At 38.7% G+C, this 18461-nt stretch overlaps 1 protein-coding gene across 7 annotated transcripts in view; it reads left to right on the top strand.

Moving 5' to 3' along the window:
* anks1b (ankyrin repeat and sterile alpha motif domain containing 1B) overlaps positions 1-18461 on the top strand; it is a gene marked incomplete at its 5' end in the record, with an annotated part of 85158 nt that overhangs the window by 14507 nt on the left and 52190 nt on the right. For all 7 annotated transcript variants that reach the window (XM_024293077.2, XM_036210271.1, XM_036210270.1 and 4 more), the window contains 4 exon segments: positions 10944-11584; positions 13292-13393; positions 14218-14287; positions 16394-16500. In XM_024293077.2, coding sequence (XP_024148845.2) covers positions 10944-11584; positions 13292-13393; positions 14218-14287; positions 16394-16500 — 920 coding nt within the window.

Below are 18461 nucleotides of genomic sequence, written 5' to 3'. Positions count from 1 at the left end.
ATATAAAAACATATATATATTATTTTTACAAAAGTATAAAAATATAATTTTTGTATGTATATATGTGTATATATTTATATATAAATGTTTCAATAAAAATATAAAATTACTTAAAAATGTATTATGTTATTTTATACAATTATAAAATATAAAAATAATTAATAGTTCATGTATATATGTGTACATACTTGTATATGGAAACCATCAAAATAAAAAAAATTTAAATTAGTTGAAGCATTTTTTAACATATATTTTTATAAAAGTATAACAATATAACAATTATAAAAATGATATACAGTATATATAATTAAATAAAACATGAAATAATACTTTTACATTTTTCAAAAAATACATTATTTTACAAAAATATAAAAATAATAATTTATTTGTGTTTGTGTAAATATTTATGCAGAAATAATATTTAAGTAAAAAATTAAATATTACTTAAAAATGCTGTATATAGTTTATAAAAATAATGAATAATTAATGTATATATTTGTATATATACATTAATATTCACATATAATAGAAAATATGTTTACATATATATATATATATTGTTTACATAAAATAACAAAATAAACGATCACTTTTTAAAAATCCATAAAACAGTAATATGTAAATATTCTAATTGAAAAGAAAAGAACTCAAGGATTTTTTTTTTCATTGGCACATGATTGAAAAAAGTAAAAGTCTTTGTAGAAGTTTTACATTTGTGTTTACACAGGTTAAGTATCTAATTCTAATTAAAGTGATTTTTTTAGTAAAAAAAAAAAATAACCATAAATGCAATAGAAATGTTATGTCATTACTATTACATGTTTACTATTGTGGTCCTTTTTAACTGTAAGCATTTGTCATTCAAAATATGTAAGTATTTCTTGTATGTGGTCATATAGACAATACTGTTTCTCTATGCACAGAATGTTGACATTTAAAAAATAAATCATTTGGTTTTCTAATTAAATTCTTCTCACAGCTCCAGATAGAAACTCCCCACTTTATGACTCCTCTGCTTGGTTCAGTCAGGATTTGAAAACCCGCTGTAACTGTAGCTCTACCTAACTATGCAGTCAGTTAGCCCTTTTACAGACGTCATCGGCAACACCTAACTAACAAATACTCCTTGACAAAGCATAAATCTTTGACTGATTACTTGATCAACATGAATCAGCTGATTCTGATGTAAAGGAAATAGCTTTTCATATCTGCTACGCAACACATCCACGTCAGAATCAGCTGATCCACATTGATTGCGCTAACACTTCACTATTGTAAAGTGTTGCATTTGAAGGCAAGGCTGCTTTTCTTTGCTCCACTGGAATTGTGTGTTTGAAGATTTACAGAAGTCGAAAGAATGTAAACACTGGAGCTAAAGCTCGGGTGTTAAAGGGTTAACTGTCATGTGACTCTTAACAATTAACCTCTCAAAGGGACTTGATACAGATGTTTTCTTTTTTTCTGAATTTAACAGCTTTAAAGTCAGTTAAGTTCTTTAGAATTAAACAAAGGACAAAAACTATAGAGTGAAAGTTTTTCCAGAATCTGTTTGAGAGCATATTTTTCACATCGTCTATTGGATACGTCTTTGTTGTGTCTGAGAAGTTCTGATCAGAGACTAAAACATGGCATTGTGTGTTAACACTAAACTGGTTAATCTAATTCCTCATAAGTAGTCAGATTTAAGGCATTTGGACGCCTTGTTTCCGGTGGACTGTGTTCCCGCTTTAGCACAATAAGTCTCTACACAACAACTCCTTCCATTTTTATTGTTGAAGCAAAATCTCAAAGCTGTAAAGTTTGATTTGAAAAACCTTTTCTGTGGACTTGAATAGAAATCCTCTGGTCCAAAGAAGCTGTCAGATTAAGAGGTTCTATTCACCAGGAAAATCTGTTGTTTGGCTGCTTTCTTCCAGATTGACACACATCTTTTTCTGACAGTTGCTTTGGTTCGTGTTGTTTTTCTGTAAGTGGACTACAATTTGTTTTGGTTGGATTGGCTAGAAATCACGAGGGCGGGGCAAAACTATTTCAGAAAAACAATATTAGAAGTGAAAGGTAGTTTGCCCTCTCTGGGTGGGTGGAGTGCTCCTGCCTCAGGTGGAGGAGTGTAAGTATCTTGGGGACTTGTTCACGAGTGAGGGAAGATTGACCGGCAGATTGTGGTCAGTCTACTGGTTCGTTGGGGTGAAGCGAGAGCCAGAAAGCAAAGCTCTCAATTTACCAGACATTCTTCGTTCCAATACTCATATGGTCATGAGCTCTGGGTCGTGACCCAAAGAACAAGGTGCTGGATACAAGCGGCTAAAATGACCTTCCTCCATAGGGTGCCTCCTTTAAAAATGGGGGAGAAGCTCGGTCACCCGGAGGGAGCTCGTAGTAGAGCTGCTTTTCATCTATATCCAGAGGAGACAGTTAAGGATGCTCGGGCGTCTGGTCTGGACACCTCTCTGGGGAGGTGTTCCGAGCATATCCCGCTGGGCGGAGGCCCGGGGAAGAACCAGGACGCACTAGAGAGACTATGTCTCTCGGCTGGCCTCGGAACGCCTCAGATTCCCTTAAGAGGAGCTGGAGGAAGTGACCGGGGACAGGGAAGTCTGGGTATCTTTGTTTAGACTGCTGCCCACCGGGACCCGGTCCTGGATGAGCAGAAGAATGAGATGATGAATGAGAGATGGATGGATGGATGCAAATGTTTATCTTCTTTTAACTCAGCTACGGCAGCTTGCTAGTTCCAAAAAGGCTGATGACTTTTGGAGTTGGGCCATATCTGGGATGGCTCATTTTATAACACCTGCAAGTGAACCGCACCAAGTCTGTTAGGAAGACCGAGGCCAGCTCCTCAGACGGGTCTCAGTTTGTGTTCACCTCTGTAAAGTCTGGCGCAAAACCACACAGGGAAGTCCTTTACATTTTCTGATATTCTTAGCCAATTTTTAGTTATTTTCCTACTTATTTAAAAAAAGAACGATTTGAGGTCAGTAATGTTCAAGCCGAGCCAGAAAGTTTTCTCTTTGCACAGAAAAGAGGAAATGTCAATGATATTGATCAGTTAATGACCCATTAATGGCTGAGCAATTGCCGGTATTTGCTGTATGCAGTTGAGTGTGTGTTTACTCAAGAGTTAGGAAAAAAGTCATTAAACATTCATCGTTTCAATCAGCTCTGTAAAAGTTCAGCAGAAAAAAGCCAGAAGAAAGTTTTATTTAGAGATGCTGAAAAATATATCCAGCATATTACTAAAATTGACAAGAAACATGATTGGTATGAAATACAAGAATTTCTTTGGTACCTTGATATAAATTTTAGACTAATTTAGTTTATGTTCTCACACAAGGAAAAGCTTCAATTTATTTAGAAGTGCATCTGAAACTGTAAACATCCCTGCGCTCAGAAGCAGCTCTCACCGTTCCCCTCGTGTCTCACACAGGCACCAGTTTAATTTGAGTGACGCTCTGGAGAGATTGTCGTCACTCACTGTGACATGGAACGTGTTACCGTGGGAGACGAGCACGTTTCTCTGGCAATAACTCTTGTCTGCTGTTTGCTGAGTGGCTGTTCTCCACATTAAAGCCGGACTCGACCAGATCAGCGCCGCCGCTACTGTATGCTCTCAGCAGGGCGTCTGTTTCTGAGGAAGTCGTTCGGAATGCAACACTTTTTGTGACGCTTTGGTATTAGAGACACTATGAGGACGCACAAAAACTTTTTCTGCTATTTTTAAATAGAACGATACTAACAAGGTAATTTCCCTTTTGTGGGATCAATAAAGTTTTATCCTTTTCTATTCAAAAATGAATGTGAATAAAGGGAGTAGAATTAATGGCTGCACGTCTGCTTCTTACTGCAGGAAATAGTTTTGAAAAACCTCTAGAATTTATTCCCATTGATTGTCTTCTGTCATATCAAACACAATATACACTTGCCACTTTATCAATACTGGCAAGGTGTGTCTTAATCATTAATGGCAGAGATTCAACAAGGTACTGGAAATATTCCTGAGATTTAGATCCATATTGACATGATCGCATCACAGTTTCTGCAGATTTGTCGGCTGCACATCCATGAAGCCAATCTCCCGTTCCACCACATCCCAAAGGAGATCCATTGAAATCTGGTGACTGTGGAGACCATTTGAGTCCAGTGAACTCATTGTCACGTTCAAGAAACTAGTCTGAGATGATTCCGGTTGGAAGTAGCATCAGAAGATGGGTTCACTGTGGTCATAAAGGGATGGACAGGGTCAGCAACAATACTCATGAAGGGTGTACTAAGGGGTCTAAAGTGGGCCAAGAAAATATCCCCCCTACAATTATACAACCACCACTTGTCTGAACTGTTGATATAAAGTAGGATGGATCCATGCTTTCATGTTGTTGACGTCAAATTTTGACCCTACCATCCGAATGTTGCAGCGAAAGTGGAGACTCATCAGACCAATGTTTCCATTTGAGTTACTTTCTATCAACTAGAACCAGTCTGACTATTCACCTCTGACATCAACAAGGCATTTCCGCACTCAGAACTGCGGTTCACTGGAAATTTTCTCTTTTTCTGACCACTCTCTATAAACCTTATGGATGGTTATGTGTTCAAATCCCTGTAGATCAGCAGTTTTGTGAACACTCAGACCGGCCCATTTGGCACCAACAACCATACCACGTTCAAAGTCAGGTTTTTTAGGAGTTTTTCCTTACCAAGAGGGGAGGGGGGGTCTTTTGGCAGGGATAACCAGTATTATTTAGTCAGTTTAGTTTGACAATTAGCTATTGTTTATATTTTATGACCAACATTCAACTTCTGTACCGGCATGAAGCCCAATAAGGCAATTGCTTTTGTGATATTTGGCTATATAAATAAATATGAATTGAATTGAATCTTGACCATGTCTACATGCCTGAATGCGCTGAGTTGCTGGTTAGAAATTTGCGTTAACGAGCAGTTGGACGGGTGTGCCTAAGATAGTGACTGGTGAGTTTATGCCTCTTCTTCCTATTCTAACTTTAAAAATGCAAGTAAGCTAACAATCCAAACGTTAGGTTAGTTACTGACAGATTTCCACCTCTTGTGACATTTTATGATAAGTTGATACTTTGAACTCTGTCCTGGACTAAACAATATCAAATACATATTTAGTACAGGGAAAAACGAACAACTTTGGATCCTCACGGACAGTAAACGGACTGATAATAGTTAACAACAAAACCACTTCCTGTTGTTTTTACCTTTCTTTTTTTACCAACATCTATTCTTTCATCTGTAACAGTCAGAGGTGTTGGACTTCTTTGATATTAGCTGAGGGCCTGCGGCTCTGAGAGGATTTCTCCAGTCCTGCAGCAGTGAAGCTGTTCGACTCGAATCTCAGGGATGACTGACGGCTCAGATATTACTCTGTAGTTTTTAATAACAGTCAGTTTTTCAACACATGGAAGCAACAGTGAACGCATCCCTATCACATGCTTGGATCAGCTCCCACTGCAATTAGACCCACAAAGGACAGGATATATGAGAATGTGTGTTTATGTTGAGTCGCTTTCTACACACATGCAACCTTTTTTATCAGAAGTTGAGGAAATGGTTGAATTAGGACCATGATATGGATAAAAAGAAGGATGATCAGTATTTTTATATTTGAAGATGTTTGGAAAAATTATAAAAAAGAGAATTTTTTCCTCTGGGCTCTCCATCATGTCAATCTAGTTCCATCTATTCTTTTTGATTCCTCAGGCTGTCTTTTTCTTTTTTTCCCATCATTCACTGCTGCCCCCTCACTATAACTCAGCCTTTTTCCAGTTTGTCTGTTTCATTGCTATTGTTTGGCTCTGTATCATTTATTTGGCCCCTTCCACTCAAATCACGTTTCCATTTTGGTCAGACAAGCCCTCAGATGCCGTCTGTCAGCGTCGTCTCCATTTCCCTTTTCCTGTAGTTCTTCTTCTTTTTGCTTTCGGAGCTCATTTCTGAGCTGCCTGCTAGCACTAAGGAGGTTTTAATTTCTATTATGAAAGGGAGATTAAGCAGGGAAATGAGATACTTTTGTACTCAAAATAGTCAGTAATCCTGCTAAGATTTCACCCCCCCTCCAAAATAAAATGATCCCAGCATTCAGGAAGCAGCAAGGCATCAGTGCTAAGATGAAATGGGTAACGTGCACAAATATTTGATCTTGAGCTCTAACATTTTATCCCCATGAGTCATATCAACAGGATTGACAACTAATCTTCGCTGTCTGAATCTCTGAATTTGAGGTTGTGGGTTCACTGTAGAAATGTAATCTCTGTTGTGTCATCAAGTTTGTAGAAACACAAAGTAGTTTGCTATTTAACTTATTCATTTAGCGGGAAAAAATCTTTAAAATCCTACTCTGATAATATTTTGATTAATAGGGTTGTATCAGGAAGGGAATCCGGTGTTAAAAAAAAAAAAACAAACTCTGGCAAACCTCCTTTGTGAATCCGTGAAAGCTGATTGGCTGACGGGATGTACCAAAAGATGAACAACATCCACTGTCAAACATGAGGGGGGAGGAATGATTATTTGGGCTGTTACAGCCAAAAATGCTTAGTGATTTCTTGCAGCCTTAGGCACCAAAAGATGACCTACAATTTTGGCTCCTTATTGATTGAATATTAAATTTGATGCGTCCTGCTGTGTTTGGCCTGATGATAAAAAAGAGCTAAAAACTGGAAGCCTTGAAGCACATCAGTGGGAGTTATGGCACACAGGAAGCTGGAATAACATTTTCTCTCAGTTAACCTGAGTGGCTTGGATCCCACGGAAATGAAAATCTCACATTCTGATTTACCTCCTTACTGGGAGAAATGTTTCCTGACCTTGACAAGTCGACTGAAGTTACAAGAGCTCCCACTCATCACTGCAGCAGCAGAGCAGTTAGTCAAGTTTTAGAACAATTTTAATCAGCCTTAAAGATTAAATACGCGTATTTTTGGCGTTTTTAACATGTTCTTGTGGCGTCTTTCTTATGCTGGAGGACATATATAAAGAAAATTCAGCTTAAAATTGAATTTGTGAGTATTTATTTATTTTCAATTGCTGTGAATCAGGAGCAGACGAAAAAAATTGTTGAAAAGAAATATAGAGGCTCCCCCCTCTGAAGCAACAGGGAGAGGAAAGGGGGCGGGGTTGCTCTACTAGTACTGTATAATCATAAATGAACGATCAATGGGACGTCTTGATTTCCAAATATTTTTTGGGAGTTTTTAAGAAGTAAGAAGGACCAGGAATGTCTTTTATTTTGTTAGTTTCAGTGACTACACTGTAAAAAGTAAAACAATTTTTAAATTTCTGTAATTTGTTACATTTAAAATAATTCATTTTTCACCAAATTAAAAATTGGAGTTCAAAAATGTAATTTGATAAAAACTAATATCTTTAAATGAAAAAATTACAGAGTTTTTATTAATTGATCCAATGTTTCACTTTTTACAGTGTATAAGCTCACAGATGTGTTAAATTCATGCAAATCAGGATAAATAATAACTATAAAAAGTCATCTGAGTTCTATAAACAAAACTTCCTTTTTGCAGAAATATGTTTTATCCAAACCAAAATGTACAGATTTTCAAAATAAAGCTATATTTTGCAGTTTTTTCCTATCATTTGCCTGTAAATATAAGGAACAAACGTAAAAATAAAAAAAAACGCTTTTTTTGCTGCCTTAGACTTAAATCACAATGCACATCATTTGTTTGTATTACTTTACTAATAATCTATAAAGATCCTGCTCTATTTTGGCGCCTCAGGAGAAGTAAGTCAGTCCAGTTCCAGCAGAAATAGATTGTAATACCATCACCGAGTTCACACCTCTGGTGTTGTAAAGTCATTTTTGTTGCACAAGCAGAAACTCGTGTTTGTTTTCAAATGAAAACAACTTATCCAGATATATATCAGTTTCTGGGTTGTTCTTCTTCGTGCCACAACTTGAGTGTGTGTTGTTCTGTCGCAATAAAAATGCAGGTATGCAGAGTGATGCTGTTTCGCAGTCTGACTATTAGAGTCAAAGACTTCTAACAGGTAGAACACAGAGTTTGATTCTCTTCATTGGAGCTCTCCTTTGGTAAGTTAGAATTTAGTTTTAACATTTTTCTTAATCTTGGAGCTCCACTAAATTCATTTCTTTTACTTTAAATGTCATAATCATGTGGAAAATTCTTCTATTTTTTCTTTTTTTTTGCTTTGGTTGATTCTTGAAACAAGTTAAGTGACTTGGTTTTTGCAGTGACAGAAAAGTCAGTTCTGCCTCTGTAATGCCCTTTTCAAAGCTGTATTTATTTACCCATTTCTGCAGTTTTTTCGCTCTCTCAGAGGTCGAAGGCACTCAGATGTGAAAAGCAGGTAGGAAGGCTGCTGCTGGGGTTGTCTGTCGCCATAACTACCAGGAGCCTCAACTGTTTCATGATTCTTTGGAAAACTGAGTTCAAAATTGCAAATATTGAACCAAGAAAATACTTTATGAAGTGTAAATAGAGCTTACTGTCAGCAGTTGGTTTAATTATTTCTGTGGAGGTAGAAAATTGCAGGATTTTATATTTTTTTAAAGAGATGAGCGCAACAAACTGAATGCACTGATCCTTCAGCAGCTTTTTAAAAAACTAATTTATGCAGAAAAAACTCTGAATTATGCAGAGTTTTTATCTTTTCTAGGAAAGAATGGTGATTCATGTTTTAAAGCCTCATTACCTTCATTGTTAATGCCTTTTTTGCACTTTTAAATATCAACATACAGAATAGTAGAATAAAATACAGCGGGGCAAAGAAGTATTTAGTCAGCCACCAGTTGTGAAAGTTCTCCCACTTAAAAAGATGAGAGAGGTCTGTAATTTTCATCATAAGTATCCCTAAACTATGAGAGACAAAATGAGAAAAAAAATCACATTGTTTGATTTTTAAATAATTTTTTTGTACATTATGGTGGAAAATGAGTATTACACAACCTCCGGCAACCCAGCAAGTTAAAAAAAAAGATGGAAGTTCAGGACGAAAACATTCACATTGAGCGGCCATCTTGAATCTTTTTTTCTACCCTTTGATTGAGTCACTCATAACATCTTGTCCTCAAAGCTGAGTCTCTGATTGGTGAACGCACCTTTAGAAGCATTTCAAGGTTCTGGAGAGCAGATCTCAACCTCATAGAAAACCTTTGGAGGGAGTTGAAAGTCTGTGTTGCCGTCACTGCTCTCGAGGAGATCTGCATGGAGGAATGGACCAAAATACCAACAACAGTTTGAAAACCTTGTGAGGATTTAAAGAAAACATCTGACTGCTGTCATAACCAACAAAGGGTACATAACAAAGTATTGAGTTGAACTTTTGCTATTGACCAAATACTTAATCTCACCATAATTTACAAAAAAAATATTGAAAAAATCAGATAATGGGCTTTTTCTGTTTTTTTTTAACCAATTTGTATTTATTTGAACTGTTTACTTTTGTAAAATCTACTTTTCTGTTTTAACTTTGTATTTATCACTATAGAATTGAACATGTCTGTTCAAGTTAGACTCATTTTGCTTCGACACACGTTTGTCAGATCTGTGTAAAAAGTCTGTTAGAATTAATTCGCTGTTTTATGTGTCATTGATAGAAATTCATCTTCCCCCTAAAGCTCTGCAGAGACACAGCTGACAACGCTGCGTTCAGCTCTCTTAAACATTAGCGTTACCCCAGCAGCAAGTGATTTAGCTCCAGCTGCCTGCAGGGGTTTAATTAGGATGGAGCTATTCAAAGCCCGGCTCCAACACATCCAGTCTTAAGTGATGCAGGTCTTTACTCAACCACACTTCAATCCTTTTATTGTGGTCACGGCCTTTTATTTGGCTCTTTGGATGTTATAAAACCTCCTGTGTTACTGAGTTATTAACGTAGGTGGAATACTACAATCGTAACAAAACAAAAGTTACAAAAGTTAAAACTTACTTTTTAAGATTCCACTGGTTATATTTTCTGGAGGTTTGGGTACACTGTATTTTGGTCCATTCTTCCTTGCAGATCTTCTCAAGAGCTGTGATGTTTTGTGAGGATTTTCTATTGGACTGAGGTCCAGAGACTGGCTAAAACCTGGAAATGATTTTACCGTGGACACTCCTGGGATCATTGTCATGCTGGAAGATCGCTGAATGCTTTCAGTGATGGAAAAAGGACTTCTGCCCAAAATCTCCACTTTCATTCTTTAATTTCATCTGTCGTCCTGTCAATTTGGCAGAAAAGCATCCCAAACCATGATGTTTCCACCACCATGCTTCTCAGTGGGCATGGTGTTCATGGGTTCACAATTAGCAATTCTGTCTCCTCCAAACATGGCAACATTTTCCAAAGAATTCCATTTTGGTGTCACCTGACCTCGGGCAAGCTTAAGACATGTGCTGGCATGTTATTCCAAACTTTTGAGTACAATTTAGAACATAAATGAAACTCCACTCTGAAATATTGAAGTCCATTCCATAGTGTAATCTCCTGCTTCTTTGGTTACATTTAAAATCGACAAATGACTGTTGTAAAAGGGATTATCCATTCGCTTTAGCATTTCCCCGCCTCCTAATGAACAGAATTTCTCCATTAAAATGTAACCTACTGCATGAAACTACACACTTGAGAGCGTTATCTCAGAAATGAAGAAAGAACACTGCTAAGGGTTGTCAAGTCTATGTAAAACCACAGCTATGACTACCATTAAACATGAAAAATCACAAGTTTTCAGCAAGCTTTTTTTGATCGGCTGCTCACAGACAGATGGGGGTTCTCCAAAAGCATGTCTATAGAACAGGAGGCAGTCTGACTGTCTGTCTGTCGGTTTTGTTTTCTTTATTTTAATTTTTGTTTCTGGTGCTCATCTAAATCCTTTTAAATTTTATGTATGTTTGTTCATTTCAGAATTGTATTTTCAGTGAAAGTGCTTATTCTGTCCTTTTTTCTCCTCTCTGCAGACGAAGGCTCGTACCAACGGGATCCTCCTCCGTATTCATCCTCCAAACCTAACTCGCTGTTGGAGGAGCACAGGAAGAGCCACATTCCCGAAGAGTTTGCCGGACTTCTTCATGGATCTTCCCCAGCTTGTGAACCCCCTGACACACTTTATCACCTGTACAGTCCCAAGCATTTTAAATACACGCCAGCAGACGACCAGAAGAGTCTGCTGCAGGCTCCAGAACTCAGCCTTGTGATTGGAGCAGGAGTCTCTCAGGTCTTCTCCAGGACAGAAACTCACTCGTCTCCTCAGAAGTCGGCCAGTGACTCCCAGAAGCCACAGGTGGTTTATCGGACAGTCTTCCACACCAAAGTCAACCAGGATCAGGCCAAACCCCCAAACTGTGAGGACCCACCCGGTGGATGGTCGACACAAAGCCACCCTCGCTCTTGGCGGTTGGAGAACAACGGAGAAGTTCCAGAGTTACAAGGGATCCAGACGGGAGGTTTGCCCAAAGACGGTTCATCTGGGGCAAACTACGAGGAAAGGGCCTGCACTCTGGGGAGGATGAGATCCGTGCCTCGTAGTGTTCTGGACCTGCAACTGTCAAAGTCTTTGTCCAAGTCCGACTCCAACCTCGTGGCCGTCTCTCCCATACAGGTGAGCGGTTGTTGGCGTTAAAGCTACATTCACTCAGCAACACTGAACACGCGTTAAAAGTTAAACCAGTTCCAACTTTAACCAATCAAGGATTTGGATTCTGATGGAATTCCTTTTAATTCACGGAAGTCCCAATTGTTTGAAAATTAGCCATGTAGGTTAAATTAATAATTGCTATTTGTGCCCAGCTTGAATTAAATGACACCAAATCTTTCATATAGGGGTATATACGGGTATGGAGCACGATTCTTGAGATTTGCACCACCTCAACATTTCACACCAAATGTCCTCCAACTGTAGGTGGCAGACGTGCTAGTAAACAAGAGAAGAAGAAGAGCGGCAGTAGCTCATGGGAAATACAATTCTAGCGGGAGTGTTGGAGCAAAGATCTCTGTTTGCGCCTCGCGCGCAAGCTTGTGTCTTCAAACTAGCATTAGTGGCGCAAAACTAATGACGAGCAATATTAATCAATCAATCCGTACAGTTTTGAGAAAGAGACCATCTCGGACGAAGAAAATAACTGCATGCAAGGTGAGCGGAAGAGCAAGGTGGTAAGAGAGACTTTAGCACGTCCATTTCAGTAGCTGGGTCATTAGGCGTCCAGTTTTCTGATACAACGCGGTTTGAAATAGGAAATACTCAGAAATGCAATTTTAATCATAAATTCTTTCCCTATTATGAGGAAAATGCTACAGGAACATGATAAAAACACAAATAAAATGATTTTCATTGGAGTGGGTCTTTGTTCTAAAGTTGGATTAATTAAAGTCCAACTCTAACCATATAATTTTCTATCATTAAATTGTTCCAAGTGATCTTTTAATTATAATTATGATGTTTTTAGCCAAAATCAAAAGTCTATCATCTTTTAAAGACATACTTTATGCACAGCAGCAGTAACTCATTAGAAATACTAAACCCCTCCCCCTCCCTGCCATAGTTTGATTGGTCATGTGTGAGCTCATAGCCTCAAGCTAGAATTAGTAATAACAGCGATCAATATTTGATCAATCCAGTCGTACAGTTTTGAGCCAAAATTGCAATTTGCTACGGCACGAGTGTTGAACGCTCATCATGTCTGGGGGCCAGGGGGTGTGGGGGAGGGGAAACTTTGGCACGCCCATTTCAGTAGCTCCGTCATTAGTTTGAGCGTTTTCTAGCATCCGGTTTTCACCAGCTCCTGATTTGACTTAAGAAATACTCAGAAACACAGTTTTAATCATAAATTATTTTATATATTTGTCCTCTTATGAGAAAAATGCTACAAGAACATGTTAAAAACACAAAAATTTGAATTTATTAAAGTCACACTTCAACCCTTTTTTTCATTGTAAAATCATTCCAAGTGATCTATTTTCATTGGAGTGGGTCTTTAAATGAAAAATCAAACGTTTGTTTTGGAAAAGTGAACTTTCAAAGACATCTTCTTCTTTGCCACAAACAGATGTTTATGCTGAAAAACTGGATTGCACATCTCTGAGAAACATGACTACACATTTCAAAGTAGTTCAAGCCATTGAAAAACTAATCTGGGCCAAAATGTTCCCAGCCATGACGCACATTAGAGTTTAACTCAGTTCAGTTTGTGAATAAATCATGACAGACATGCATAGTCTGTTTGACAGTTTTACAGTATTCTCTCAACAGCTTCCATAGTTTGCTCATCAAATAAAAGTATTACATACGTTCTTTAAATTTCCCCTCCAGGAGGAGCACAGCTGGGGCCCGGGATCACGGGGGCAGGGCCCTGGAAGTCCCAGAGAAGGACGACTGGAGCGGACGCCCTCCTTCACCGCTGAGTGGGAAGAGGTGAGGGTTCATTTTCCCTCATGGATAGCGCGTTCACTTCAGTTTCAAAATCAACCCAAACATCTGAAGCAGGGGAAACGTGCCGTGTCGCTACGCGTTGTAAAATTGATTAAAAGCGAGTGTTTTAAAGTAGGAAATAAAAACTGCGCGCTCAGCAGAGAGCCTCTCTTTTCTCTTATGTTTGACATCCTTGACTGTCAGAAAAAGAAAAACCCTTTTAGTTAAAAAATGAAAAATTTAGATTCTCAAACCATCTTCACATAATTTCCTCGGAGGAAACATGCCTCTCATCACAAATTATCATGAAAATTACTCAGACAGTTTTGAAAAAAGGATGCTAATGCATGTGAGCCAAATCCCATTTGTGCATCCTTTGACGCATTTGCATGCACACGCTTACTAATTACCCCAAAGAAGTCCTGACTCGCTGATGGTGATGAATTACCATGCAGAATTTTCCATAATTCTCAGCAATTAAAGTGACCTTTCTTGTTTAATTGCATATTACTTGAAGACGGGATTCCACCAATCCTGGTGGAAGCTGCTCTATTTGTGGCACACTCTCTGGAAATTGTAGCTTTATTGGCAAAACGCAAGTGGCAAAGGCTGTCCCACAGCAGTCAGTCACCTGAAGACGCTCATTAGCGAGAGAAGTTTATAAACTATATTCTGTTGTATGTCTTTTAGAGTTAGTGGATTGTTTCAGCATAAAATTCTTTATGCTTTTGTCTGGAATGATGGTCATTAAACATGTTGGGTTTATGATCAGACAAGAATAAAAAAATAAATAAAAATGAAACTTTCTGTCTCTCCCATACATTTAGATCGACAAGATAATGAGCTCTATTGGGGCCGGGATAGGCAGTGGATTGGACATAAAGGAGGACGCTTCAGGTAACTTTGTTATTTTTGTTGTGTGAGTTCTGAGAACTCTATAGGTTCTTGTTTAAGATGCAAAGAAAGTTGTGTTTTTAACTTGATCAAGGACAAATATGAAGAAAATGAAGCTAAAAATGTCTTATCTGAATACAAATCAATGTGAATCAAGAGAAGATTATAAAGGCTTTTTTATTAAATAGCTTATCTGTGATGGAAAATACAAAAGCTCCTTGCTCTGCTCCATTCCGATGCATCCACTAGTAGACGAGTAGATCCGTGCACATCCTGGTTTTCCTTATCCAAGCTTATTTCCTGGATAGCTCCAGTATTACTAGCCATTTTTCTTGTACCAGTAATTTTAGGTTGGGGTGGTGAGAGGCTGTAAGCTAGCCAGAGAGGATGTAAACAGAGAGCTCTCTGCAACACGGAAGGAAAGGGGGGCGGGGTTGTTCCCTGCCAACAGTCTCACCCAAAATTCAGAGGCAAATTTCTCTGCAGGAATACAGACCCTTTACAGAAAAATACAATTTTCATAGAAAAGTTACTTGATTTCAAGTATTTATTTGTTTATTTTTACAGAAATTAGGGTTCAAGCTCATAAAACCCACGGAAACGAGATTCCAGAAAATAAGAAAACTGTTTACCTGGGTAATATTCTATATTTATAAGATATTACAGATGTTATTGCAATATTTTTTTTATTGAAAATATGGAAATAAATACACTTTCCCATGATATTCTATTTTTTTGGAAACTGTCTTTATGTCCTAGGATATATATATCTTTATATATATAGACTAAAAACAGCAAAATCACAATTGAAAGACCTCTGGGAATCCTTTTACAGTCGTTTAAAAGATGGTCTGAATATGTTTTCATTTTTAAAGGTATGTTTAAAACCAAAAGTCTTCTTTTTTCTCATTTATCCTTGTTTTGTATAAAGAAATGTATCAGATGCTACAATTATAAACTGCATAAATATGTAAAAATAATCCAAATCAAATATTTAATAAAGCTTAAAGAGAAAGAATCTTTTATACTGAGTTGGCTCATCAAAGATGCAGTTTAAAAAATGCTTGTTTGTGAGTTGATGTTGATCTGAACTTTGCTGCTGAGAAGATCCTGTTTTTGTGGCTTACCTAAGCAGAACACCTTGAATCCTCCTTTGTTCGTCTCTATTTGCTGCATTCTCTCCCTCGCTCTGTCCTAACTCCCCTTTCCCTCCACCTCCTGATCCCCCGCCACCGCCACCACTTCTTCTCTCTTTTCCTCCTTCAATGCAAACCATGGTTACCACAGGCGGAAATCCAGTTAGTGCCAAAGCATCTGCACCTCGCCACCGCTCCACTGCATGCACGATCGCCCCAAACATGAGCGTTTATTAAGACATGCGTGCATGCAGTCAGGTTAGTGTGTGGGAGGGAGCCTGGCTTGCAGACAAAGAAGCCGGAGCCGCTGTGATGGCTATTATCAGCAGAGAGAGCCAGATATGTGAGGGAGCGGGGTGTCGATCGGCTCTGAGAGGAGACGGAGACTGGAGGGAGACTGAGGGAAGTCAGCGACAGGAGGTGTGAGGGGAGCAGGCAGAGACAGAAAGAGGGGAGGCTGCAGGAGCATACAGATGAGTGGGAGTACTTGATAAAGAGAAATCTACAACGCAGCAGCTCTCACTCTTTCTCACACACGGGCGAGCGCAACAGCTGAGAGGAAGGCAGCGCAGCGAGCGACAGGATCTTTTAGGATTCCACTCGCAGGATTTTCCTTTTTCCTCCTTTTTTTGTGGATACAACTCTCCATCCTTCACCTGCGTTTTTCTCTTTCCTCTTGGATCCCAGCATCTGGACATCCCCACTTCCTGGAAACCTTCGCATGCTGACCCCTTCCATCCTCACCATGCCCCTCGCATAGCCTCCTACCCCTTTTCTCCCCCTCCCCTTCTTCCTCCCTTCCCTTCATTTTTCCTCCTTGCCAAAAAAACCTGAAGCATGGCGGGCTCCTTTGACAGCCACTTTGCCCGCCACAACATGATGTGGCAGTGCCAGCTCTCTCAGCCGGACTGCCGGTGTTACCGCGTGGACGGCTACTCCCTACTGAAACGTTTGCCCCTCCACCCCCTCATAGGTCCCCGCTGCCCGCTGCAGTCCGTGGGTCAGTGGCTGGACTCCATCGGCCTCGTCCAGTACGAGAACCACCTGCTGGCCAACGGCTTTGACAATGTCCAGTTCATGGTGAGTCTTTAGAGTTGATGAATGAACGCTTTTCTGCATCGCCGAGATTTGCTTTTTTTTTTTCCTTTTTCTCCTTCTGTCATTTTTATCTTTGCTGCCTCTCCCTGCTCATGCCATGTGAGGTCCCTCCCACACACAGAAATCCTACACCCAGCAGAACCGTGGCATCAATCTGCATCCACGTACCTCGAATTCTGGAAGTTTTGGCAGCAAAGCACTTCCATACTTTGCCTATAACCACCTGTTGATGTAGAAGCCGTTTTATGTTTGGAGGGGGAACCTGCGCGTCACTTTTCATTTATATGTAAATAGCGCTGACAAACAGAAGGAGGGGGAAACAGTAATGCAGTAAATTGGGAAAATGTGAGGAACAGATGCTGCAGTGGAGCTAAATTGAGAAACTCTGCAGCAGAGGCAGGAGGACGTGAAGAAGCTGAGGAAGGCTGACTCCATGAGTTTCTCTTCACATTCCAGCCCTGAATACCAGAACAAATATGAAAGCTGAGGTCGTTTTCCAACAAACAATGAGTAATAAGTATAAAATTCGTCAAATTTGAAACATTGCTCTTGAAAAATATTTTTTTGTCTTGCAACAAGGGTCTAAGATTGTGTTTTTGCAGTCTTCCCTGTGGTCCAACCCAGTCTGACCTGCATCTGTTCCTGTAGTTACCCTGGCAACCAGACAAATTAGCAAGTCCTCTGTTTCTTGTGTTGGTCCACACGTGGTCACTCTTTATCTAAATGCTGGATTTAATTTTGATTATTACATTAGAGGTTGGTTGACCAGCCCTGATCCTCCTTTTCCAGCTCTTCCTTCCCTCCGTGCTACTAATTAGCTGACTCAGGTGTTTCTGTGTTCTAATTGGCTGAACACACCTGATCCAGGTAATCAGCTGCACAAAGTGCAAGGAGAGCTGGGAAACGGGCAGATTATGATTGTTACTGAGAGAGGACTGAAGTCACATGTGAGCAACAAATCTTTAACAAACACTAATCAATGAATCGGTTTCTATTCCTACGATCCAATCAGATCCATCTGTCTGAGAAAAGTTGTTAATCGAATCGACTTATACTATTATGAAAAAGTTTTAAAATGAAATAAATGTGTTATAGTTAAATTGGAAATACCGTTTGGATTGAGACACATTAGGTTTATTGTACTTTACCATAAAAACGACCAACTGTCGTCACAGCAGACAAAACGTTTGATGGCAGCAAAAAATGATCAATTTGTAAAAAAAACACTTTGAATTTTGAGGTAACCGTACAGTGATAATAAATTCTCTGTTTTATTTTGATGTGAAAAAACAACAGTGGGCTGAACTTTATGAAGCTGAAATGTGAATAGATTTTAAATTAATGCTTGTTTACTTACATATTAAATTTAAAATTGATTATTTTCCAAGGAATCTGGAAATCTTCACCTGCTCTGTTCAGTAGCTGGTATCTATCTCTGACTCTCACTGGTTGAAGTTTGGGCTAAAGATGTTTCGAATCTTTTTACTAATTCTGGTTCTCTGTTTTATTGAATTCCTAGTTAGAGTTGTGCAAGTTTTAGAGAAAAAAACTAAAAGAACTGTTAAATCTTTGTTCAATGTAAACATTCTTTAAAGACTGATTACAATTCTCCTCTTAAATGAAGATTCTTAGAAAGAAAATCCTCTTTAACTCAGTGAAACCTGATCAGCTTCAGCTCTGAGTTAATATTTTACAAGGACTTGCAAAAAGGCAAGAAAAGCTGCAGTGAAATTAAACTATTTAAAAGTAGAGATAATTATGCACTGCATAAGTTACAATCTGATGACCTGGATACGTTCAGCACATGGTTCTCTTGTAGAGGAGGGAAGTCTTCTGCAGGACACTTTCTCTTCTGCTCCTTTCAGGCGTTTTAGGTTTGATCTTTTCAATAGTCAAAAATATTCAATAATTGGATATTTTTCATATATATCCCGGTTTTAAAC

Source organism: Oryzias melastigma, linkage group LG23, assembly GCF_002922805.2.
Source record: "Oryzias melastigma strain HK-1 linkage group LG23, ASM292280v2, whole genome shotgun sequence".
In the NCBI taxonomy this organism is placed as follows: domain Eukaryota; kingdom Metazoa; phylum Chordata; class Actinopteri; order Beloniformes; family Adrianichthyidae; genus Oryzias; species Oryzias melastigma.
Note: the sequence above shows the minus strand (reverse complement) of the source record. Positions and strands in the feature narration are given on the sequence as shown.